General features: G+C 44.9%; 1 protein-coding gene across 4 annotated transcripts in view; it reads right to left on the bottom strand.

Annotated features, from left to right (window-relative positions):
* Positions 1-26703, bottom strand: part of GRIA4 (glutamate ionotropic receptor AMPA type subunit 4) — a 491449-nt gene that overhangs the window by 24994 nt on the left and 439752 nt on the right. For all 4 annotated transcript variants that reach the window (XM_069759215.1, XM_069759217.1, XM_069759214.1 and 1 more), the window contains exon 13: positions 25169-25416. In XM_069759215.1, the coding sequence (XP_069615316.1) occupies positions 25169-25416 (248 nt within the window). The remainder of the gene's footprint in view (positions 1-25168; positions 25417-26703) is intronic.

Genomic DNA, 26703 nt, shown 5'->3' with positions numbered 1-26703 from the left:
GTGTTGAGTAGAGCTAAACTTTGCTTTTTTGTGACTAATTTAAGGTAGTAATGAAAAAGCTGCATACAGCTGGTGTGAATCGATTCGTAGGACCTTGTGAAGTGGCCACAGCAGTAATCCATGGCTGCCGAATAGTTCTCCTGAGAACCGTGTCTTACGTGATGTCATCGCCAGCTCTTCTTTGGATTCACCGGCCTGGTATGATGTCACATTTACATTGCACCAGGTTGGCTAATCAAAAGAGGATTGGGTCCTGCAAATCGATCTTGCACCATCTCTAAAGAGGTCATAGAATCATAGAATGTTAGAGTTGGAAGGGACCTCCTGGGTCATCTAGTCCAACCCCCTGCTCAAAGCAGGATTAAAGGGAACCTGTGACCCCCAAAATGGAAGTTGAGCTAAGCCCACCGGCATCAGGGGCTTATCTACAGCATTTTGTAATGCTGTAGATAAGCCCCTGATGTAACCTGAAAGATGAGAAAAAGAGGTTAGATTATACTCACCTGGGCGGGCGGTCCGATCCAATGGGCGTCACGGTCCGGGGCCTCCCATTTTCTTACGATGACATCCTCTTCTTGTATTCACGCTGCGGCTCCAGCACAGGCGTACTTTGTCTGCCCTGTTGAGGACAGAGCAAAGTACTGCAGTGCGCATGCGTCGGGAAAGGTCAGAGAGGCCCAGCGCCTGCGCACTGCAGTACTTTGCCCTCAACAGGGCAGACAAAGTATGCCTGCGCCGGAGCCGCAGCAAGAAGACAAGAAGAGGACGTCATCCTATGAAGATGGGAGGCCCCGGATCGCGACGCCCATCGGACCGGACCGCAGTGGGACCACCCCTGGGTGAGTATAATCTAACCTCTTTTTCTCAACTTTCAGGATACATCGGGGTCTTATCTACAGCATTACAGAATGCATTCCAGAATGGTGTAGATAAGCCCATGATGCCGGTGGGCTTAGCTCAACTTCCATTTTGAGGGTGACAGGTTCCCTTTAACTAAATCATCCCAATAGAACTAAATCATCCCAACAGAGGTGAATTTTATAGTGTGTAACACATTTATTATTCCATGTAGATTTTTTTTTTCTCCCACATATGTCAATACAGTACAAAATACTCCATTCCTGCCCATTACCGGCAGAATGATAATGGTTTCTACTGGGGGGTCTAAAGGGAAACATTTTTCCTTGCAGAGCGTGCCAAGCTGGTGTAAGGAGACTAATAGGCCATAAAATGCTCCTCTGGGAATTTAAATATGCAAATAGCCTCTCCAGAAGGAAGAGGACTATATTGGATAGAGCAATCCAGAATTTAGATGTGGAATCCATACCTATATCCTGACACAATCCCGAATGTGTGAATATGGCCTAGGAAATGCACCAATTACTATCTATATTGTATAGCAGGGGTGTCAAACTGCATACCTCGAGGGCTGCAAACAGGTCATGTTTTCAGGATTTCCTTGCATTGCACAGGTGATAATTTAATCACCAGCAGAGAATGATTCCAGCACCTTGTGCAATGCTAAGGAAATCTTGAAAACACGCATGGTTTGAGGCCCTCGAGGAATGCAGTTTGACACCCCTGTTGTATAGCTCAACATTTGTTTTTTTAATTATTTCATTATCTACATTCAAAACTTCTCACCCTTATTTTAGCTATAAATATATATTTTTGAGACAAGTTCTAATTTTTTTGGTGCTTTTCAGTAGTTAAAATATAACAGACTTTTGATCATATTTATTTTTACTGTTTTAACTAGTAAAATCTCAGAAGGGTATTTGTTATCTTTACTTTTAATGATAATATATTGCCAATTGCCAATTTTAATTCTTACAGTATTTACTGTATAATCTTAATATATGAGGATTTCATAGTTGGGTTGTCTCTATCGCAATGATACATAAATATACGCTCTTCAACATTGAAATTGCAAGAAGTAAAAGTCATGCATTTATACAGATCACAGGATTAATAGATAAGTTAAAACTGTTTTATCTGCTGCAGATCTACCAGTTCTCTGAATGCTGTGTTGATCCCCGCCCACAACAGTGATTGGCTGCTTTCTGTGTACACTGTGTATAGGCAGAAAGCTGCCAATCAGTGGTGGTGGAGGTGTGAATGGACTACATGGCATCAGATTTACTAGTCCTCTAGTGATAATCTCTTACTTGTAAAACAATGATTTTATAGAACTATACTTAGCAGCCCACTAAGTGACACATTGCTGAAAACAGGGCCTCTGCCTCTATATTATGCTGTTATCAGATTAAGTAGCCACAATCTGGTGGCAGTTTCTCTTGAATGATATGTAAATAATTAAAAAAATGAAAACAAATTTTCAAAATATCTCAATATACTAGTATGAGCATCAAGCGTAGAAATCCCCGCACTTACACTCCCAAGCAGCCATTAATGAGGTTATTAATGGCTATCTGAGGAATGTTCTGCCTCGCTGAATGCACTGGGCATCAAATCTTCAAGACCTGGGATTGGTACCTGCCTTTGCAAACTGACGTCCCATATATGCTCAATATGAGACAAGTCTGGAGACACTGCAGGCCATGGTAGCACATTTACGCCATGAAAACCAGTGTGGTCATGTTGAAAAATGGCACCTGGCACACTTTCATATTACCTCATGAAAGCCTCATCATGGCATTGCCTAAGTGGTCTGCAGACCATCCTCCGGCCGTTGCATCCGTGGCAAAAGTGGTACTCATTGCTGAAGTAGACCGACTCCATTTCAGCCTCCATTGCCATCCTGCACTGCACCATGATGGCCATTGAGAGGAGTGGCGTGAGGTCAATAGAGAACCTGTAGCTGGAGGTCTGGCTCATAGCCCTTTGTCGCGCAAACACCTTCTGATGGTTCATTTAGACCAGCAGTGCATAAAATGTACTGGTCCTAGAACCACAATGTTATAAGTCTCACAAGATCTCCTTCTCTACCCCCCTCTTATCTCCTCTTCCCACAATCGTATACAAGATTTCTCTCGCGTATCACCCCTACTCTGGAACTCTCTACCACAACACATCAGACTCTCGCCTACCATCGAAACCTTCAAAAAGAACCTGAAGACCTACCTCTTCCGACAAGCCTACAACCTGCAGTAACCACCAATCGACCAAACCGCTGCACGACCAGCTCTACCCTAGCCTATTGTATCCTCACCCATCCCTTGTAGATTGTGAGCCTTCGCGGGCAGGGTCCTCACTCCTCCTGCACCAGTTATGACTTGTATTGTTTAAGATTATTGTACTTGTTTTTATTATGTATACCCCTCCTCACATGTAAAGCGCCATGGAATAAATGGCGCTATAACAATAAATAATAATAATAATTAACTACTTTCAAGGGTGGCATTAAAACTGAAATGAGTATTAATGTTTCAGCAGTTTATGGCGTTTCAAAAGCAACTCTCTCCATTGAAGATTATGGGTGTTGTAGTATGAGCTGCATACAGAGGAGCCACCATTCTAACTTCCACATGCCTCTCTGATGCACTAAACAGGAATCAGGGAAACCAAGCCTCATGATACGGCTAAAGAGAGCTGTCTTCCTGCTTCCTCATCCCTGTTTCTGAGGAGTATGCTATGTTTTCTTTCCTCTGACATGGAAACTACTGCATACAGAAGATTAGGCGCTGAACAAAATGGCTTGGAGGGCCACAAGTTGGTCTTGGCCACAGGTTAGTGTAGACACTGTTTGACGTCTTAGGCTTGGTATGTGACATCTAATTACACCTGTAGTACAGAACTGATCCCTTTTCATTATTCTTTGAATCTGACGAGGCCATGTGGGTCACACCATGAAGAGACTTTCATGAGGGAATATCACTCTCGGGATTACAGTGTGGGGTGGTAGGATGTACGGTAACCAGGCTCCTGTAGTCTTCATTCTAGGTATACTAACAGCTCAGACTTACGGTACATTGATTTGGTTGTGGAACCAGTTGTACGGCCATTTCTCCAATATGTCCCAGGAGCCATTTTTCAACACAGCAATGTCAGGCTGCATGTTGTTCGTGTTAATGTGAGCAGCCTGGGTGATCCAAATGTGCTACCATGACCATCTCCAGACTTGACTCTCATCAGGCACAACTGTGATGTCATTGGTCGGCATTTTGCATAAGGAACTGCCAGCAGAGGATCTAGATGATTTACCTAAGTGCATTCAGCGTGGCAGAAAAGTACTCACACAACCATTAATAACATCGTTGATTATCTGCCCAAGGCATGTTAAATGCCTCTATGTCTGCACAGCGTGCTCATTCTGAATACATTGAGATGTTTCGAAAACTTTATTTTAATTTTTTAATAATTTGCAGATCAATAACATGTCTACTGTTCTTTTGATTTCCATTATTCCACAATTCCCCCCCCCAAATTTTAATGTTGAGGAGTGTAAAATATACAATTAGAGCTTCAATTAAACCCCTATTGTAACTCCGTAATGACCTATGATTTAAATTTTCAATCATAGGTCACTATGGGCTGTATGAGGCTGGCTCAGGAGCTGATTCTGCTACATAAACAGCAGATGCCAGCTGTGTTACATAGTCAGCATCCGCCTGGAACTGAAGTGTCCAGTGCTTAATCCGATCGCTGCAGTTTAATTATTTAAATGATGCTGTTAATGTCTGAATGCACTAACCCAAATGGTCCCTGGAGCACGACTGCGGGTCACCATGACAGCTGGGTTCCTGCTGAAGAACCCCATAACTGCCATCTTAGTCCTCCTGTCAAAATCAGCTACAGACTTGGCTTTATAGGACACACTTTCACTATATTCCACAATAGCATGCTATTACAGGAAATAGCATAAGCGATCAATTGATTGTAGGTTCAAGTCCTCCTCAAAATGACAGAATTGTCATTTGCTGTTTGCCGTACTTCTCCAATAAGAATAAAAGCCATGAAAGTGTCATTTGTATCCCAAAAAGTTGCTAATAAAAATTTCACCTTCAACTCCTCGTCCATCTCCATAGATGGAAAAATAAAAAAGTTACGGGTTTGAGAAAGCGACAACACAAATTTTTTTTTTTTACAAGGTTCCGAATTTTGTCTCACCACTAAAATATAAAAACAAACCTTATAAGTTTGGCATCACCATAATCATACTATCTTGTCAGGTCATTTTTACTGGAAAAGAACACTGTAAAACAAAACCCCCAAAACAATGGCAGAACTGAAAATTATTTTCACCATTTCCCTCCACTTGGAATTTCCCCCCCATTTTTCAGTATATGACACGGTAAAATGAACAGTGTCATTCAAAACTACAACTCGTCCTGTATAAAACAAGCTTTCATATGGTTACGTGTGTTGTTGTAAAAGTTATAGATCTTGGAACAAGGGGAGGAAAAAAATGACAGCACAAAAATTAAAAATATCCAGAATACTTAAGGGGTTAATTGTCACATAGTATGGGTGAAAAAAGATAGATGTCCATCAAGCTCCACCGATGGATAGGAGATGAGCTAAGGCAAGGGTAAAGGTACACCCATAATCCATGACCCATTCAGTTCTAGAAGAGCAAATTTTTCCCTCCCGATCCCGAATGTCGAACAATTGGATGAATATTCAGAACAAGAATTTTACACGAGTATTTATGTCATTCTCTGTAACCATCTTCTGAGGTCGGCTGTTCCACAGATATTGGTTCTCAAAGTAAAGACGGTTTGTTTCCTCTGGAGATTGAACCTATTTTGCACCAGATGGAAGGCGTGCACTTGTTGACTGTTGATTAAAGACTTTGATCATACTGACCCTTAGTGATGAGCAAATATGCTCGTGTGCTAACCGAGCGTCTTCGGCGTACTCAACAAATATGTTCGAGTCCCCGCGGCTGCATGTCTACTGGCTGTTCGAAAGCTGCAACACATGCAGGAATTGTCTAAGAAACAGGACGCCGGAGACACTTGGTTAGCACATGAGCATGCTCTGATAACACCTTGTACCAGTACGCTCGTTCATCATTAATAATCCCTTCTTAGACATTTCTTCTCAAGACTAAATAAAATCTTTTTAATCTTTCCTGATAACTAAGATCCTCCAGGCCCCTGGTGATTTCTGATGCCCGCACTCCATCTAAGAAGATATTTCTGAATCACTTGAATCACGTGATCACTGAATCAAAGTATAAACCCAGTAGAATGTGATTGGTTCCAAAGTCACCGCCAAATGGGATGACTTGGTCTTTTGCTTTCTCAGCTCCTGAGCCAAATGGAAGTTCCTATTATAATCTGCTAGTCCAGTCTGACGGTGTGCTTATGGACTGACATTAAGGGAAAACGGGCTGTCAACAACTAAGATTAGATGAAACATACTTAGGGTACCGTCACACAGTGGCATTTTGATCACTACGACGGCACGATCCGTGACGCTCCAGCATCGTAACAATATCGCTCCAGCGTCGTAGACTGCTGTCACACTTTGCAATGTACGACGCTGGAGCGATAATTTCATGACGCATGTGCGATGTAGAAGCCGTTGGTTACTATGTGCACATCGTACACAATATCGTGCACACCTTTGTTACACCATGCGATCATGCCGCCACAGCGGGACACTAGACGACAAAAGAAAGTTTCAAACGATCTGCTACGACGTACGATTCTCAGCGGGGTCCCTGATCGCAGGAGCGTGTCAGACACAGCGAGATCACTGGAACGTCACGGATATATCGCTGGAACGTCACGAATCGTGCTGTCGTAGCGATCAAAATGCCACTGTGTGACGGTACCCTTAGCCTTGGGACTACTCACTTTAGGATAATGAGGGGATTGCTCATGAAGATCCCTGTAGTCTACATATAGATAACAGACCAATATCAAGTATTTGGGAAATGCTCTTTTTGCATAAAATATTATTGTTCATTGCCAAATTAGTTTAGGTTTAAGGGCGTAAAAAGAAGAAACAAAAATAGACAACATTGCATAATAATGGCAATTCCTACCGACACTAAATGGTAGTTTATATTATAGTTCTGGAATAATAAATTTCGATTTGCTGAATGAAAAGCCAAGACGATGAATAGTAATGTGTTCATAGAGAGTGTGGCGATAAGTCATTATGAGAGGGTTATTTAGCAGGAAAAAAGCCATAACCATATACAGTTTCGAAGCACAATAGCAAAATGTTATGATTAAATGTTAATAAAGAACAAAAAATATTTTGATGTCGGGGTGACAGTTTACATACCCCAAGTGACTGATAGGTATGCAACATAGAAGACCATGTAGAAGCAAAAAGCAATGTAACATCAGACCTCATTTATTGGTAATGCTTAATAAACTATAATAGTCCCTAGTGTCCGAGACGCTAACTCCTCAGCTGGGTGTTTGCATATCACTAAAGATTAGCGGATCAGGCAAAATTTGAATTCAACTGTTCATTAATTTAATGTCCCCTGTTATGCTCCGGGCTCTCTCCAGACCCAAGAACATAATAAATGTAATATGTAAAAAATTTAAAAAAAATTCATATACTCAACTCTCTGGCCCATCGAAATCTCACCATCATCCATCCGGTTCTCGTCAAGACCTCAGATCTTGACGGCGAGTGCTGAAATCCTGATATTGGACCTCTCACACTTAGCTGGGACTATTCCTCTGGTAAGACAAAAGAAGGTACTGCGGAAGCGTGCAAAAGGTCATGGCTCTTACATGCGCATGCATGAGACCCTCACAAACCTCATCATAGCCAGAAGTCCTGGCTTACCATGCAAGGTTCACGGATTTCAGCACTTGCCGTGGGGTTCTAGAGGATGCGACCAGAATCGGACGGTTGAGGGTTATATTTTTTAACCTGTTAATGGCCCATTTTCGGTTCAGAAAATGGCTGCCTGGCGACTGCCTTTTTACTGAATCTATGTGGAAGCTAATTACAAAAGATCTGCATAATTGTGAAAAATTTGAGTAGAATTCATTTCCACTTTAATTTATTTGTTCTTTTCTATTAATTACCAAACAAATATTTGCATGTTATAGAAGTTTTGACGAATACTTCACTCCCCCAATGTCTCATCCTATTGGCAGCGATTACATAAAAGAGAATGTTCTAAGGCAGACCCATGCAATGTACAGCTCGCTGGCCACATGCCATCCTCTGGCTGCTCCAATGTGATACAGCCAAAGGGCAGAAAACACTGGCCGATGGACCACACTATGCGGCTGCCCTCCCCCACCCAGCGTCCTGATTTCTTGAGGATGTAGATAGAAGTTAATATTATGGTGGTGGAGGAAGCCGCCGACTCCTTCTTCCACCACTCAGCGTGTGCAACTGAGACAGCATGCACAACAACATCACTACATTGCATCTACTGGGTGCACTGAAGCAAGGTGAACATGTTTTTTTAATTTTTGTGAATGTGGGATGTGTCTTTCTATAGGAGGGCTCTTTATATAGAGGGGCTTATATTGCATGTAGGGTATGTAGGAGCTCATAACCGTATATATCAGGGCTATGTGGGGACTCGTATTGTATATGGGGGGTATGTGGGGGCTTATACTGAATATAGAGGGGCCATGTGGGGGCTCATACTAGATATAGGTGCTATGTGAAGGCTCATACTCTATATAAGGAGCTATTTGAGAGCTCATACTGTGCATAGGGAGGCTTTGTGCTAGAGGGCTGTGTGTGGACTGTTTATAGAGAACTCATACTGTATATAGAGTGAGGAAATAAGTATTTGATCCCTTGCTGTTTTTATAAGTTACAAAGACATGAACAGTATAAAATTTTAAAGGTAGGTTAATTTTAACATTGAAAGCGAGACTATCAAAACTAAAATCCAGAAAATCACATTGTATAAATTATATAAATCTATTTGCATTTTTCAGTGAGAAATAAGTATTTTATCCCCAACCAACCATTAAGAGTTCTGGCTCCTAAAGACCAGTTAGACGATCCTAATCAACTCATTACCTGCATTGAAGACAGATGTCTTACATAGTCACCTTTATGAAAGACTCCTGTCCACAGACTCAATAACTCAGTCAGACTCTAACCTGTACAACACGGGCAAGACCAAATAGCTTTATAAGGATGTCAGGGACAAGAGCATAGACATGCAAAAAGCTGGAATGGGCTACAAAGCCATAAGTAAGATGCTGGATGAGAAGGAGACAACTGCTGGTGCAACAGTAAGAAAATGGAAGAAATACAAAATGACTGTGAATCGACATCGATGTGGGGCACCATGCAAAATCTCACCTCGTGGGGTATCCTTGATCATGAGGAAGGTGAGAGATCAGCCTAAAACTACACGGGGGGAACTTGTTAATAATCGCAAGGCAGCTGGGACCACAGTCACCAAGAAAACCATTGCTAACACATTACGCCATAAAGGTTTAAAATCCTGCAGTTGCCGCAAGGTCTCCGTGCTCAAGAAGGCACATGTGCAGGCCCGTCTGATGTTTGCTAATGATCACCTGGATGACTCTGTGAGTGATTGGGAGAAGGTGCTGTGGTCAGATGAGACAAAAATTGAGGTCTTTGGCACTAACTCAACTCGCCGTGTTTGGAGGAAGAGAAATGCTGCCTGTGGGCCAAGAACATTATCCCCACTGTCAAGCATGGAGGTGGAACATTATGTTTTGGGGGTGTTTCTCTGCTAAGGGCACAGGACTACTCCACCGCATCAATGGGAGAATGGATAGAGCCATGCACTGTAAAATGACAACCTCCTTCCCTCCGCCAGGACATTAAAAATGTGTCATGGCTGGGTCTTCCAGCAAGACAATAACCCAAAACATACAGCCAAGGCAACAAAGGAGTAGCTGAAAAAGAAACACATTAAGGTCATGGAATGGCCTAGCCAGTCTCCAAACCTTAATCCCATAGAAAACTTATGGAGGGAGTTGAAGCTCCGAGTTGCCAAGCGACAGCCTCAAAGACTTAAAGGGAACCTGTCACCCCCCCAGGCATTTGTAACAAAAAGAGCCACCTTGTGCAGCACTAATGCTGCATTCTGACAAGGTGGCTCTTTTAGTTCTTGGTGCTGTAACTGCAGAAAGAATCGATTTTGCAATTTGTCCAAAATACCTTGAAACAGTCTCGGGGCAGTTCTTTCCCCCCTAATGCAAACGCAGCATGCCCTCTTGGTGCCTGGCGCCGCCTCTTCAGCGTTGTTTTCAACTGTCCCGGAGCCTGCGCTGCTATCTTATGCCTTAAGCATGCGCAGTTAGCGCGTCCCGTCTTCTGACATCATTTGATGTCTTGCTGACTGCGCCTGTGCGGCCGCGCTGCCCGAGATCCTGCCCCACAGTGTCTTCTGATTTTTATTCACACTGTGGGGCGGGATCTCAGGCAGCGCGGACGCACAGGTCAGCAAGACATCAAATAATGTCTGAAGACGGGTAGCGCTAACTGCGCATGCCCAAGGCATAAGATAACAGCGCGGGCGCCGGGACAGATGAAAACAATGCTGAGGAGGAGGCACCAGGCGCCAAGAGGGCATGAGTGACGGCGGTGCTGTGTCTGCATTAGGGGGGGAAAGAACTGCCCCCGGGACTGTTTCAAGGAATTTTGAACAACTTGCAAAATCGATTATTTCTGCAGTTACAGCACCAAGAACTAAAAGAGCCACCTTGTCAGAATGCAGCATTACTGCTGCACAGGGTGGCTCTTTTAGTTACAAACGCCTGGGGGGCAAGAGGGGTGACAGGTTCCTTTTAATGATTTAGAGATGATCTGCAAAGAGGAGTGGACCAAAATTCCTCCTGACATGTGCGCAAACCTCATCAACAACTACAAAAAACGCTGTGCTTGCCAAGAAGGGTTTTGCCACCAAGTATTAAGTCTTATTTGCCAGAGGGATCGAATACTTATTTCTCACTGCAAAATGCAAATCAATTTATATAAATCATACAATGTGATTTTTCTGGATTTTATTTTTGATATTCTATCTTTCATTATTAAAATTAACCTACCCTTAAAATTATATACTGTTCATTTCTTTGTCAGTGGGCAAACTTATAAATTCAGTAAGAGATCAAATAATTATTTCCCCCACTGTACATTGCTGAATACGGTACTTAAAGGGAGTCTGTCACACCCAAAATGCAAATTAAACTAGCCTTAACATAAATAATAGAGAATCATACATTTCCTTGCTGTAATTTCTTTTAGAACTATTTTTCTATGTGTAAATGAGGGGGCATTGGTGCACCCTTTACATTGTCAATAGCACAGTTTTACACCCCTTCTATTTGCTTCCTGGCAGTTCCCCTGACCTTAAGGTACCGTTACACTAAACGACTTAGCAATGATCACGACCAGCGATACGACCTGGCCGTGATCGTTGGTAAGTCGTTGTGTGGTCGCTGGGGAGCTGTCACACAGACAGCTCTCTCCAGCGACCAACGATCAGGGGAATGACTTTGGCATCGTTAAAACTGTCATCAACGATGCCGAAGTCCCCGGGTAACAAGGGTAAACATCGGGTTACTAAGTGCAGGGCCGCGCTTAGTAACCCGATATTTACCCTGGTTACCATTGTAAAAGTAACGTCACGTCCCCCGCGTCAGCTTCCCGCACTGACTGTGTCAGCGCCGGCCGTAAAGCAGAGCACAGCGGTGACGTCACTGCTGTGCTCTGCTTTACGGCTGGCGTTGACAGTCAGTGCAGGGAAGCTGACGGCGGGGGACGTGACAGACATCGGAATGTGAGTATGTAGTGTTTTTTTTTTATTTTTACAATGGTAACCAGGGTAAATATCGGGTTACTAAGCGCGGCCCTGTGCTTAGTAACCCGATATTTACCCTGGTTACAAGTGAACACATCGCTGGATCGGCGTCACACACGCCGATCCAGCGATGACAGCGGGTGATCAGCGACCAAAAAAAAAGTCCTGATCATTCCCCAGCGACCAACGATCTCCCAGCAGGGGCCTGATCGTTGGTCGCTGTCAAACATAACGAGATCGTTAGCGGGGTCGTTGCTACGTCACAAAAAGCGTGACGTTGCAACGATATCGTTAACGAAATCGTTAAGTGTGAAGGTACCTTTAGTTTGGCCACAGTGAGTGCTGCTTGAACCCTAAGCACCATGCTGTGTGTGCATACTGACAATAAACGAGTCAGCAGCATAGAAACAGTGTGGGGGCAGGCCCTCCTTTCATCATTGCCTCCTGACAATGGTCGCAGCTTGCTACCCTGATACAGACAAAAGTGTAGTGAGCAGCTTCAGAGGGGGAATGATAAAAGGGGAGCCTAGCGAAGCGAACGCTGTAAATCAGAATCAGGGGATCTATTCAATATGCAAAATTGAGGGGGTGTATAGTTGCGATGAGCTCTTGGCCACACCAAGTGTGCACCTCACTTGCATATGTAATAAAACAAGTTTTAAAATAATTACAGCAATGAAATATATACCGCTTATATGATTTTTTATAGGGGGTTAAGTCTCCAATATAACTGTTTAATTTGCATTTCAGGATTGACAGACTCCTTTAATGCACTCAATATTACTTTGAGAGTTTTGATAAAACTGCATGAAACTTGAACTATATACAGTGCCTTGCGAAAGTATTCGGCCCTCTTGAAATTTTCAACCTTTTCCCACATATCATGCTTCAAACATAAAGATACCATATGTAAGTTTTTGGTGAAGAATCAACAACAAGTGGAACACAATTGTGAAGTTGAACGAAATTTATTGGTTATTTTACGTTTTTTTGGAAATTCAAAAACTGAAAAGTGGGGCGTGCAATATTATTTGGCCCTTTTACTTTCAATGCAGCAAACTCACTCCAGAAGTTCATTGTGGATCTCTGAATGATCCAATGTTGTCCTAAATGCCTAATGATGATAAATATAATCTACCTGTGTGCAATCAAGTCTCCGCATAAATCCACCTGCTCTGTGATAGTCTCAGGGTTCTGTTTGAAGCACAGAGAGCATCATGAAGACCAAGGAACATGACAGGCAGGTCCATGATACTGTTGTGGAGAAGTTTAAAGCCAGATTTGGATACAAAATGATTTTCAAAACTTTAAACATCCCAAGGAGCACTGTGCAAGCAATCATATTGAAATGGAAGGAGCATCATACCACTGCAAATCTACCAAGACCCGGCTGTCCCTCTAAACTTTCATCTCAAACAAGGAGAAGACTGATCAGAGATGCAGCCAAGAGGCTCTGGATGAACTGCAGAGATCTACAGCTGAGGTGGGACAGTCTGTCCATAGGACAACAATCAGTCGTACACTGCACAAATCTGGCCTTTATGGAAGAGTGGCAAGAAGAAAGCCATTTCTGAAAGATATCCATAAAAAGTGTCATTTACAGTTTGCAACAAGCCACCTGGGAGACACACCACACATGTGGAAGAAGGTGCTCTGGTCAGATGAAACCAAAATCGAACGTTTTGGCAACAATGCCAAGCGATATGTTTGGCATAAAGGCAACACAGCTCATCACCCTGAACACACCATCCCCACTGTCAAACATGGTGGTAGCAGCATCATGGTTTGGGTGTGCTTTTCTTCAGCAGGGACAGGGAAGATGGTTAAAATTGATGGGAAGATGGATGGAGCCAAATACAGGACCATTCTTGAAGAAAACCTGTTGGAATCTGTAAAAGACGTGAGACTGGGATGGAGATTTGTCTTCCAACAAGACAATGATCCCAAACATAAAGCAAAATCTACAATGGAATGGTTTACAAATAAACGTATCCAGGTGTTAGAATGGCAAAGTCAAAGTCCAGACCTCAATCCAATCGAGAATATGTGGAAATGGCTGAAAACTGCTGTTCACAAACGATCTCCATCAAACCTCACTGAGCTCGAGCTGTTTGCCAAGGAAGAATGGGCAAGAATTTCAGTCTCTCGATGTACAAAACTGATAGAGACATACCCCAAGCGACTGGCAGCTGCAATCGCAGCAAAAGGTGGCGCAACAAAGTATTAAGTTAAAGGGGCCAAATAATATTGCACGCCCCACTTTTCAGTTTTTGAATCTCCACAAAAATTTAAAATAACCAATAAATTTCGTTCAACTTCACAACTGTGTTCCACTTGTTGTTGTTAGGAGTCGAGTTTCCTCTGCTGCACAGGGGGAATCTCGATCCGTCTCCACTGCGGTCTCCCATTCTTCTCCAGCCGCAGTGGAGTCTGCTCGGCAGGGACGTCGATCCCAGCGTCTCGCTCAGTCGGACTCTGTGCGAAGAGTTACTGCTGCTTTTCCTGCTTCTGCCATTGAAGCCAGTGCTGGGCAGCGGCGAGTGGACGTTTCTGGATCTAAGTCCTGCTTTTCTCTGTCTGAGCATGCCTAGGGCAGGATCTCCCGTTGGAGATCGAGGGTCACATGCTCAGGGACTGCAGCACATCCCATTGGTCCTTTTGGCAGGTCCTGAAAGGGCAAAACTTCTGTAGCTGTTTCCTGTGCTGCAGCTATATAAACTGCGCATGACCGCACGGCCATGCGCTAGTATTGTCTTGTAAATATGTGTGTGTGTTGTGAGTGAAAGTCGCTCTTTAAATAACCCTCCCTATTGAATGTCTGTTCGCGGAAGGTGTATGTTTGCTATCTAGCGCCCGACTTATCCAACAGCACGAAACACACATTACAGCTACCAGTTGCTGTGTCCGCCAGTACGGCGCTGTGCGCTTGCTCTGCGCTTTCCTGACCCAAGCCTGGGTGGTTAGTGGCGTCCGTCAATGCGGCACCGCACGCAGTCTTGTGCCTTAATATTATTATTTATGTTCCTCTGACACACCCAGTTGCGGTGTTGTGCCAGCAAGTGTCTAATCTGACTTCAATCCTGTGTAGGGGTTGAGTCCGCTGACTTCTTGCTCGCGCTTTATGTGCGGTACTGCGGTCCTGTGACGCAACAGGATCGCTTCCTTCACGCAGGGTGAAGTTAACCCATGTGTGTATACTTAGTACCGCCATATAGTCCGTCTTACTAGCAGCAGGGTCTTTTACCTGCACGGTGGACCTCGGACTGCGAACGCACCTAATACCATAACATCTGATTCTTGGTGCGTTCCGCCAGTCCCTAACAGAATACTAGCGCCAAGGTCTGGCTAGTAATGACGGATGATCAGCGTTCACAGCGGTACATCCAACAGCTGGAGTGTAGGTTGGCGGCTCTAGAGCGTGCAACCTCAGCTGTGGACGTTACTGCTGTCGCTGTTCAGGCTGCAAGTGCAGTTGCAGCCAGTTTGTCCACTGCCATCCCTGCTCCGACCTTATCCCATCTCCCGCTTCCAGACAAGTTTGCTGGTGACAGTAAGCTATGTCGGGGATTCGTGAGCCAGTGCTCCATACATCTCGAGCTGCTGGCTGCACGTTTTCCTACGGAACGGGCGAGGGTGGGATTCATCTTGTCTCTTTTGTCGGGCAGGGCGTTGGAGTGGGCAACGCCGCTTTGGGAACGTGGTGATCGTGTGGTACAGAGTGCTCCTATCTTCCTGGACGCTCTGAGGCAGGTCTTTTTGGGACCCCGTGTCACCCACGATACCGCGCTCCAATTGTTGGCAATTACTCAGGCTTCGTCCATGGTCAGCCAGTTCGCCATCCTATTCCGGACTCTAGCTTCTGAGCTGGAATGGCCGGATAAAGTCCTTATTCCGGTGTTCTGGAAAGGACTGGCAGATCATGTAAAGGACGCCTTGGCCACCAGGGAGATTCCCGCCACACTGGAGGAGCTTATTACTATAGCTACCCGCATCGATCTCCGTTTTAACGAGCGGAGGTTGGAGCGGACCCAGTGTAGGCAGAGGTTTCGGCTGGCTCCCACCTTTGCCAAACCTCTAGAATCTCCTGTTATGGCGTCTGACTGCCATGAGGCCATGGATGTTTCTCGAGCGGGACCTAGGTCTCAGGCCGCTCGAGTACCTGTGGTGTGTAAAAATTGCCAGCAACCGGGACATTACGCTAATAAATGTCCACGGCGGTCGGGAAAACGATCGCGTCTAGTGACCATTGGAGGAGGTTCACTGGACACAGCGGCATTTTCCTCCAAATTGTCCTTTAAAGGGACAATCCTGTTAGGCACATCCACTCTTACAGTAGAGCTTTGTGTGGATTCAGGAGCAGAAGGAAATTTTATGTCTTCTGCTTTTGCTCTGCGCCACGCAGTACCTCTGGTTATGCTTGCCAAACCAGTAACCGTTAGAGTGGTGAATGGGTCGACACTTCCGCTACAGATCACACATCAGACTGTCCCTTTCACGTTAGCCATGTCCCCATCCCACCAGGAGATTATTTCCCTTCTTGTCCTTCCCGAGGGAATGGATGAGATTCTGCTGGGAATACCCTGGCTCCGTTTCCACTCCCCACATATTGAGTGGACCTCTGGGAGGATATTGGGTTGGAGTGAATCCTGTAAGGGCAGATGTGTGAAAGAGTGCGTTCAGGTTTCCACCACTGAGATGCCCGCAGATCTCTCTACTCTCCCCAAATACTATTGGTCTTATGCAGACGTCTTCTCCAAAAAGGCCGCGGAGACCCTTCCGCCTCACCGTCCCTATGACTGTCCTATAGATCTCTTGCCTGGAGCAGAACCTCCTCGGGGACGTGTCTATCCCCTCTCTCTCCCGGAAACGGAGGCTATGTCCCAGTACATCCAGGAGAATTTGGCAAGAGGGTTTATTAGGAAGTCAGTGTCACCAGCAGGGGCAGGGTTCTTCTTCATACAGAAGAAGAATGGAGAGTTGCGTCCTTGCATAGACTACAGGGGTCTTAACGCCATCACCGTTAAGAATAAGTACCCGCTGCCCCTGATTTCTGAGCTTTTTGATAGGCTACAGGGAGCTAAGGTATTTACCAAATTAGACCTGCGGGGAGCTTATAACCTGATTCGCATCCGTGAGGGGGACGAATGGAAGACGGCGTTTAACACCAGAGATGGGCACTATGAGTATCTGGTGATGCCCTTCGGGCTCTGTAATGCCCCAGCCGTTTTCCAAGACTTTGTCAACGACATCTTCCGGGATATGCTTTCCACCTCGGTCGTAGTCTATCTGGATGATATTCTCATCTTCTCTCCAGATATTGACTCCCACCGGAGAGATGTTGGCAGAGTCTTCGACCTCTTATGGGCAAACTCTCTTTACGCAAAGTTGGAGAAGTGTGTGTTTGAGCAGGAGTCTTTACCTTTCCTGGGCTATATCATCTCTGCCCAGGGATTGGCTATGGATCCTGCCAAACTACAGGCTGTGATGGACTGGCAAGAACCCCATTTACTTAAAGCGGTGCAGCGCTTTATGGGGTTCATTAATTATTACCGCCAGTTCATTCCCCATTTCTCAACTTTGGTAGCTCCCTTGGTAGCCCTCACCAAGAAGGGAGCAAATCCCAAAGTGTGGTCTGAAGAGGTCTCCAAGGCCTTTTCTTCTACTAAGTCTCATTTTGCTAGCGCTCCCATCCTACATCGTCCCGATGTCGATAAGCCGTTTAGAATGGAGGTGGATGCCTCTTCTGTTGGTGCTGGAGCAGTCCTCTTCCATAAGGATGCTCAAGGTCGGAAGCATCCGTGCTTCTTCTTCTCCAAGACCTTCACACCAGCGAAGAGGAATTATTCCATCGGGGACAGGGAGTTGCTAGCGATGAAATTGGCTTTCTCAGAGTGGAGACATCTCTTGGAGGGGGCTCGTTTTCCCTTTCAAGTTTTTACAGACCACAAAAATTTGCTCTATTTGCAAACAGCCCAGCGGCTAAATTCTCCCCAGGCCAGATGGTCCTTATTCTTCTCCCGATTCCACTTCACCCTCCATTATCTCGCTGGGGAGAAGAATATTCGAGCTGATGCTCTTTCTCGCTCTGTTGTGTCATCTGAGGAGTGTGAAAGGAGAGCCTTGGCTTATTGTTCCTTCTGAGAGCTTGAGAACCGTGGCTCCGGTGTCGCTTGAGTCTGTGCCTCCGGGCAAGACTTTTGTGCCCATAAATTTTGCGACCGGAGGTTCTCTCTTGGGCTCATTCCTCCAGGGTGGGTGGACACTTTGGGACCAAAAGGACATCTGAGCTGCTGGCGAGGACGTACTGGTGGCCGCATATGCTCCGAGATGTCAGAGATTACGTTCTGGCATGTGTCTCATGCGCCAAAAATAAGTCTCCTCGACAACGGCTGTCTGGGTTACTCTATCCCTTGCCGGTGGCAGACAGGCCCTGGGAGATGGTCGGGATGGACTTTGTAGTGGGTTTGCCCAAGTCTCGCGGCCATCATTTGGGTTATTACCGATCATTTCTCGAAAATGGTGCATTTGGTGCCGCTCCCACGGTTACCTTCTGCACGGGCCTTGGCAGCGTTGTTCATAAGACACATCTTCCGCCTACACGGCATGCCAGACAAAATTGTCAGTGACCGGGGTCCCCAGTTTGCGTCTCGGTTCTGGAGAGAGCTTTGTTGTCTTCTCAGCATTGAGTTAAATCTCTCTTCCGCATATCATCCCGAGACGAATGGGTTGGTAGAGAGGGCCAATCAGACTCTGGTCACATATCTACGACATTTTGTTTCTGCCAGGTAGGATGACTGGGCATCTTTATTACCATGGGCAGAGTTCGCCCTTAATGACGCTGTAGCCGACTCCACCGGTCAGACTCCTTTCCTCCTTAATTACGGCCAGCATCCGCGGGTTCCTGTGCCTATGCCCGTGTCCTCTGCTGACTCCAGGGTGGCAGACTGGGCAGTGGAGGCACGGGACATTTGGGACCGCACTCAGGATGCCATTCGGGCCTCGAAGGAGAGAATGAGGTCCTCCGCCGATGCACATCGGCACCCTGCCCCGACCTTTGCTCCTGGCGATTTAGTGTGGCTCTCCGCCCGTAACATCAGGCTGCGAGTTGAGTCCACTAAATTTGCTCCTCGCTACTTGGGCCCATTCAAGGTCATCGAGCAGGTTAATCCTGTGGTCTATTGTTTGGCCCTTCTGCCACGCCTGGGTATCACCGACACCTTTCATGTGTCCCTCTTGAAACCCGTGTATATGTCCCGGTTTTCCGAGTCATCTGCTGGGACATCGGGTTCGTCTACGGACGATTATGAGGTGAACGCTATTTTGGGGTTCAAGGTGGTACGTGGCAAAAAATTTTATTTGGTGGACTGGAAGGGTTATGGCCCCGAGGACAGGTCCTGGGAGCCTGTTTAGCAAATTCGGGCCCTGCAGCTCATTGCTGCCTTCGTAGCGAGGCCCAAGGAGGGGGGGCATGTTAGGAGTCGAGTTTCCTCTGCTGCACAGGGGGAATCTCGATCCGTCTCCGCTGCGGTCTCCCATTCTTCTCCAGCCGCAGTGGAGTCTGCTCAGCAGGGACGTCGATCCCAGCGTCTCGCTCAGTCTGACTCTGTGCGAAGAGTTACTGCTGCTTTTCCTGCTTCAGCCATTGAAGCCAGTGCTGGGCAGCGGCGAGTGGACGTTTCTGGATCTAAGTCCTGCTTTTCTCTGTCTGTGCATGCCCAGGGCAGGATCTCCCGTTGGAGATCGAGGGTCACATGCTCAGGGACTGCAGCACATCCCATTGGTCCTTTTGGCAGGTCCTGAAAGGGCAAAACTTCTGTAGCTGTTTCCTGTGCTGCAGCTATATAAACTGCGCATGACCGCACGGCCATGCGCTAGTATTGTCTTGTAAATATGTGTGTGTGTTGTGAGTGAAAGTCGCTCTTTAAATAACCCTCCCTATTGAATGTCTGTTCGCGGAAGGTGTATGTTTGCTATCTAGCGCCCGACTTATCCAACAGCACGAAACACACATTACAGCTACCAGTTGCTGTGTCCGCCAGTACGGCGCTGTGCGCTTGCTCTGCGCTTTCCTGACCCAAGCCTGGGTGGTTAGTGGCGTCCATCAGTGCGGCACCGCACGCACTCTTGTGCCTTAATATTATTATTTATGTTCCTCTGACACACCCAGTTGCGGTGTTGTGCCAGCAAGTGTCTAATCGGACTTCAATCCTGTGTAAGGGTTGAGTCCGCTGACTTCTTGCTCGCGCTTTATGTGCGGTACTGCGGTCCTGTGACGCAACAGGATCGCTTCCTTCACGCAGGGTGAAGTTAACCCATGTGTGTATACTTAGTACCGCCATATAGTCCGTCTTACTAGCAGCAGGGTCTTTTACCTGCACGGTGGACCTCGGACTGCGAACGCACCTAATACCATAACATCTGATTCTTGGTGCGTTCCGCCAGTCCCTAACAGTTGTTGATTCTTCACCAAAAATTTACATTTGATATCTTTATGTTTGAAGCATGATATGTGGGAAAAGGTTGGAAAGTTCAAGGGGGCCGAATACTTTCGCATGGCACTGCACAATATGCGCATTACCGATCATAGTTTTGAAGAAGTGACCTCACAGTTGTTTTGAACAGTTCATTTAAAAAGACATACAATTCTGACAGATTGGCACTCACCCCTTGGATTGGGCTCTATTGACCTCCATTTGCCAGTAAATGTTGAATTGCCACAAAGAGGAGAAGATATTGGAGAGAGCTGACTAAACATATATATATAAATATACATACCGATACATACATATATACATATATATATATATATAGTTGTGCTTAAGAGTTTATATACCCCGGCATAATTTATGCTTTCTTGGTCTTTTTTCAGAGAGTATGAATGATAACACCAAAACTTTTTCTCCACTCATGACTAGTGGTTGGGTGAAGCCAGTAATTGTCAAACTACTGTGTTTTCTCTTTTTAATCATAATGACAACCCAAAACATCCGAATGGCCCGGATCAAAAGTTCACATAAACTGGTGATTTAGGGCTGATAACATGCACAGAAGTTGACACATATGGGTTTGAATGGCTACTAGTGATGAGCGAGTGTGCTCTTTACTTGAGTTTTCCGAGCATGCTCGGGTGTTCTCCAAGTCCCTTGGGTGTACTCGTAGATTATGTTTGAGTCCTCGCAGCTGCATGATTTGCGACTGCTAGACAGCCTGAATAAATGTGGGGATTCCCCAACAAACAAGCAATCCCTGCATGTGTTCAGGTTGTCTACCATCCACAATCATGCAGCTGTGAGGACACAAACATAATCTACAAGCACGCCCAAGATACTCAGATAACACCCGAGCATGCTCAGAAAACTCGAGTAACGAGCACACTCGCTCATCACTAATGGCTACTAAAGGTAACATCCTCATTTGTGACCTGCTTGCTTGTAATCAGTGTGTGTGCATAAAAGCTAAGTAAGTTTCTAGGATCCCGACAAACTCTTGCATCTTTCATCCGGCTACTGTTCGTTTCTGGATTGTGAGTCTTGGGGAAAGCAAAAGAATTGTCAACAGAGCTGTGGGAAAAGGTAGTTGAAATGTATAAAAAAGGAAAGGGATACAAAAAAAATCCAAGGAATTGATAATGCCAGTCAGCAGAGTTCAAATTGTGGTTAACAAATGGAAAATCAGGGGCTCTGTAAAAACAAAACCACGGTCAGGTAGACCAACAAAAATGTCATCCACTACTGCCATGAAAATTGTTCGGGATGCAAAGAAAAACCCCAAAATAGCATCAGGTGAAATACAGGACTCTATGAAAACTAGCGGTGTGGTTGTTTCAAGATGCACAATAAGGAGGCACTTGAAGAAAAATGGTTGAGTCGCCAGAAGAAAGCCATTATTGCGCAAATGCCACAAAGTATCTTGCCTACAATAGACAAAATAGCATTGAGACAAGCCTCAAAACTTCTGGAACAAGGTAATTTGGAGTGATGAGACCATAATTGAACTTTTTGGCCACAACCATAAGTGTTACATTTGGAGAGAGGTCAACAAGGCCTATGATGAAAGGAACACCATTCCTACTGTAAAGCACGGAGGTGGATCGCTAATAATTTGGGATGTGTGGGCTACAAAGGCACAGGAAACTTGATCAAAGTTGAAGGAAAAATTAATGCAGCACGTTATCAGCAAATACTGGAGGCAAATTTGCACTCATCAGCCCGGAAGCTGCGCATGGGACATAATTGGACGTTCCAACATGACAATGATCCCAAACACAAGGCCAAGTCGACCTGTCATTGGCTACAGCAGAACAAAGTGAAGGTTCTGAAGTGGCCATCTCAGTCTCCTGACCTCAATATAATTGAGCCACTCTGGGCAGATCTAAGGCGTGCAGTTCATGCTAGACAACCCAGGAATTTACAGGAACTGGAGGCTTTTTGCCAAAAAGAGTGGGCTGCCTTACCATCTGAGAAAATAAAGAACCTCATCCACAACTACCACAAAAGACTTCAAGCTGTCATTGATCTTAGAGGGGCAATACTCAACATTAAGAAATGGGGTATGTGAACTTTTGATCAGGGACATTTGGATGTTTTGGGTTGTCATTATGATTTAAGAAGAGAAAACTCAGTAGTTTGACAATAAATGGCTTCACCCAACCACTAACCATGAGTGGAGAAAAAGTTTTGGTGTTATCATTCATAATCTCTGAAAAAAGGCCACGAAAGCAAAAATTCTACATACAGTATAGCCGAAATTGTAACCTTGAAATTATTCCAGAAAATGAAATATTTCTCCAAAAAAAGATTGCAAACACAGAACAGCAGAGAAAAAAACGACAAACTGGACATAATTTCACACAAAATACCCATAATGGGACGGACAAAATTGTTTGCACCTTTCCAAAATTGTGTGTGAACGACTTTGTTTCATCCATGTGATGTTCGTTCAAACTCACCTGTGACAAGTAACAGGTGTGGGCAATATGAAAATCACACATGAAACCAGATAAAAAGGGGAGAAGTTGATTCAATCTTTGCATTGTGTGTCTGTGTGTGCCACACTAAGCATGAAGGACAGAAAGAGGAGAAGAGAACTGTCTGAGGACTTGAGAATAAAAATTGTTGAACAACATTAACAATCTTAAGGTTACAAATCCATCTCCAGAGATTTTGATATTCCTTTTTCCACAGGGCACAACATAATGAAGAATTTTACAGAGCTAATTTCCTTGGATATGGATGGCAGAGAAAAAGACATACAAAAGCTAGAGTGCAGTTTGCCAAAATGTACGCAAGCCAAAATCCTTCTGGGAAAGAGTCTTGACCCCAAACATACTTCAAGAACCCTCCAGAAACAGATGGAAACAAAGTATTAAAGCATTTTGAAGTGGCCAGCAATAAGTCCGGATCTAAATCCCATTGGACACCAATGGGGAGATCTTAAAATTGCTGTTAGGAGAAGAAACCTTCAAATATGAGAGCCCTGGAGCAGTTTACAAAACAAGAGTGGTCCAAAATTCCAGTTGACAAGTGTAAGAAGCTTGTTGATGGATATAGGAAGTGATTGATTGCAGTTATTTATTTAAAAGGGTGTGCAAGGAAATATTAAGTTGAGGATGCCAACAATTTTGCCCGGTCCGTTTTGGGAGTTTTGTGTAAATTATGTCCAATTTGCCTTTTTTTCTCAGTTTTTTTTGTTTTGTTTTGTTAAAATACACACAATGGAAATAAACATGTGTACAAAACAAAAAAATAATTTTCTGGGAAAACTACTTCATTTTCTAGGAACAATTTCAAGGGTGCCAATACTTTCAGCCATGACTATATATAAGGTTTCCATTACACTACAGTGCATATCTCTCTGTGGTCTGGTTTTTACTAGGTAGAATTACCAAGAGGCAGCAGTCCGATGTAATCCAAGTGCTACTTTTTGGCTACGTCTTAGCCTTTTCGAGTATGTCGGTGAAACAGTGTGCTTAGATTACAATATATTGGTTTTCCACCAACCTTGGAGTGCTGCCACTCAGTTTTTTCTCCTGCTACATATGTTTGTGTTTGGGCATTACCTGAATGTCAATCGTCCTGGGGGTTCACACCCAAATATTGCCTTTGAGCCAGGAGCACTGCTCATAGTATTGCTTTTTTACACATCTGTTTTTTTGTAGATGGACTGTCCCACAAAATGATCCATAAAAGTTAATGATATTATATAGTTTTGCACTGGAAAGGACATTTTGTGTAGTTTTAGTAAGAATGGACATGTGAGTTACAAATATGCAGAAATTTAGGACATAAAGGGAACTTGTCATGCGATGAATGCTGCCTAAGGCTATGCGCGCACGTAGAATGGACCTCTGCGGATTTTTCCGCAGAGGATTTTAGAAATCCGCAGGTAAAAGACACTGCGTTTTACCTGCGGATTTACGGCGGATTTTGTGCGGATTCCACTGCGGTTTTACACCTGCAGTTTTCTTTTATGGAACAGGTGTAAAAATGCTGCGGAATCCGCACAAAGAATTAACATGAGGCGGAATGTAAACCGCTGCGTTTCTGCGCGTTTTTTTCTGCAGCATGGGCACAGTGTTTTCGGTTTCCCATAGGTTTACATTGTACTGTACACTCATGGGAAACTGCTGCGCACAAAATTCGCAACATGTGCACATAGTCTTAATCACAAAGCTCAAATCAAAGCCTGGCAGGAGTATTTCTGAGAAAACATAGCTTAAAGATCCGGCTGGGGACCATAACCAGAGACCAGATCTGCAGCGACGCTGGGAATAGCTGACCATAGCTGGTGACGGGTCTTGTCCAACTTTGCCCCCAGTTGGCTCTTCCCAGCCCTTCACCAGGTGAGTAACAATTCTCTCCCTTGTGTGTATGTAGGGAGAGACCCATCATTCACACTCAGCAGCGTTGGGCAGAGTCGGCTGGGGGCATGACCGGTCAAGTTTCGTTATAAGCCATGGGTGTCTTTTTCTCTGATATGACATAGCGGTTCATTGAAAAATAAACCTTCCTGCACTCATACAATCAGGCTCTGGTTCATGCAGCCCATGATTCGAGCATCATGAATCACAAGTAAGTGTTGGCAAGTACAGACATTCGTGATATATTCTAATTAATTTGCTCTAGCAATCACATATGGTACATCCAAATGACTGCTGCAGCCAATCACTGGCCTCAGCGGTGATACCTATACGATCAGCAAAAGATCACTGAGGCCAGTGATTGGCTGCAGTGGTCATGTGGATGTATTAAAATTACTACTAAAGATTTTAGACGTAATGTCACATTAATCCGCTTTATACATGGCCTTGACAAGGAGTTCTGGATAAGATGGAATGAGTTACCTGTACTCTGCACATACAATGGAATGGAGGGAAGTAACATGTCCACACACAACACAAGAAAAGAACTATATCAGGTACATCAGGGAAGGTGGAATACTATAACAACACATCATATATTGTTATACTATTCCACCCACCTTAATAGAGAATGCTTAGGTGTTGCCACTCCGTATCCCTTGGAATCCAAGTTTCCTCCAACTTTCATTGTGTCACAGGGTTTTCTCTGCTCGATGTATTCATTCATTGTGGACTCCAAAAGGAAGGCGAATTTCCCCTTTGATTTCCGGACACGGGCCACTCCTTCTGCTGTTGTTTTGGTGAATACTGACGGCTCTGCTGATTTCATGTAGGTCCACATCTTTTCGTAAACTGCTATTTTTGATCTCTGCCAAACAAAAACATTGCACATATTTTTTTAAAAATTAAAAACTTTGCAAAATCATAATAACATTAAAGTGAACCTGTCATGTCCACAAATGTTAACCTGCAGATATGGGGTCAATCTGCAGGTTAATAACGTTATGAAGCCAGGTGGCTATGGAACTTAAAGCCTAGTGCTGAAAGGAAATTCAAGACATTTTCCACTACTTGGAAAATCCCTTCTCATACCCCATGCTTGACCTCGATAAAATAAAAAAAGCTATACTCCCCTTCCATGCCGGTGCCGTTCAATCGTTGTCAGCACTCGCTATCAAGGGGGCTCTTGTGAGGTTGTTATGGCACGTGATTCTGGCACTCAATCAGCCCCATGTTCAGAGAAATTGAACAAGAAGAGGAAGTCCGGGCTGTGGATGCTCTTTCACTTCCTCTTGATGTTCGATTTGTACGAAGGCAGAGACAGTGATGCCAACGCTGATTGGGTGCCAGGCTCACGTACCTTAATAGCCACACAAGAGCCCCAGGAATTCGAGGCAAGACACCTGTGAAATGGCGTCGGCACAGAAAGTGAGTATAAGCATTTTTTATGTTATCGGCATCAAACATTTAGATCAAGAAGGAGTTGTCCTAGTAGTGGCTAACCACTTAAACTTTACTCCTCCCGGAAGCTTCCAGCTTTCAGTCACAGAGGCAAGGCCGCGTGGCTTCAGTTACCATTCATATATAGGCGACTCTAACCACGCCGTGGCACTGACTGACAGCCGACTCATCAGTCCATTAGTGTTAAACTGGCTGTCAGTTAGTGTCAGGGTGTAGTTACAGCTGTCACTCCCTAGGTACTGAGTGGAGACTGAAGCCACACAACTCTATGACTGAAAACTGGAGGCTGCCGGGAGGAAGAAACTTAAAGGGAACCTGTCATCTGAATTTGGTGGGACAGGTTTGCGGTCATATGGGCAGGGTTTTCGGGTGTTTGATTCACCCTTTCCTTACCTGCTGGCTGCATGCGCACTAATACTTTTCGGCTTTGCCCGCAGTTGGGAAAAGCATACTGCGCGTGCACAAGGCAAGATTGCCTTGCACAGGCGTGTACTTCGGAGGACACAGCATGAACTTCAACCCAATATTACGGCCAGCATGCAGCCAGCAGGTAAGGAAAGGGTGAATCAAACACCCGAAAACCCCGCCCATATGACCGCAAACCTGTCCCACCAAATTCAGGTGACAGGTTCCCTTTAATTTCCTCCCGGAAGTCAAGCTTGCACTGCAGTGATCGCAAGGTTTTAGATTGCTA

Source organism: Ranitomeya imitator, chromosome 3 (assembly GCF_032444005.1).
Source record: "Ranitomeya imitator isolate aRanImi1 chromosome 3, aRanImi1.pri, whole genome shotgun sequence".
NCBI classification, from domain to species: Eukaryota; Metazoa; Chordata; class Amphibia; order Anura; family Dendrobatidae; genus Ranitomeya; species Ranitomeya imitator.
This window is presented reverse-complemented; position numbering and strand designations above follow the sequence as displayed.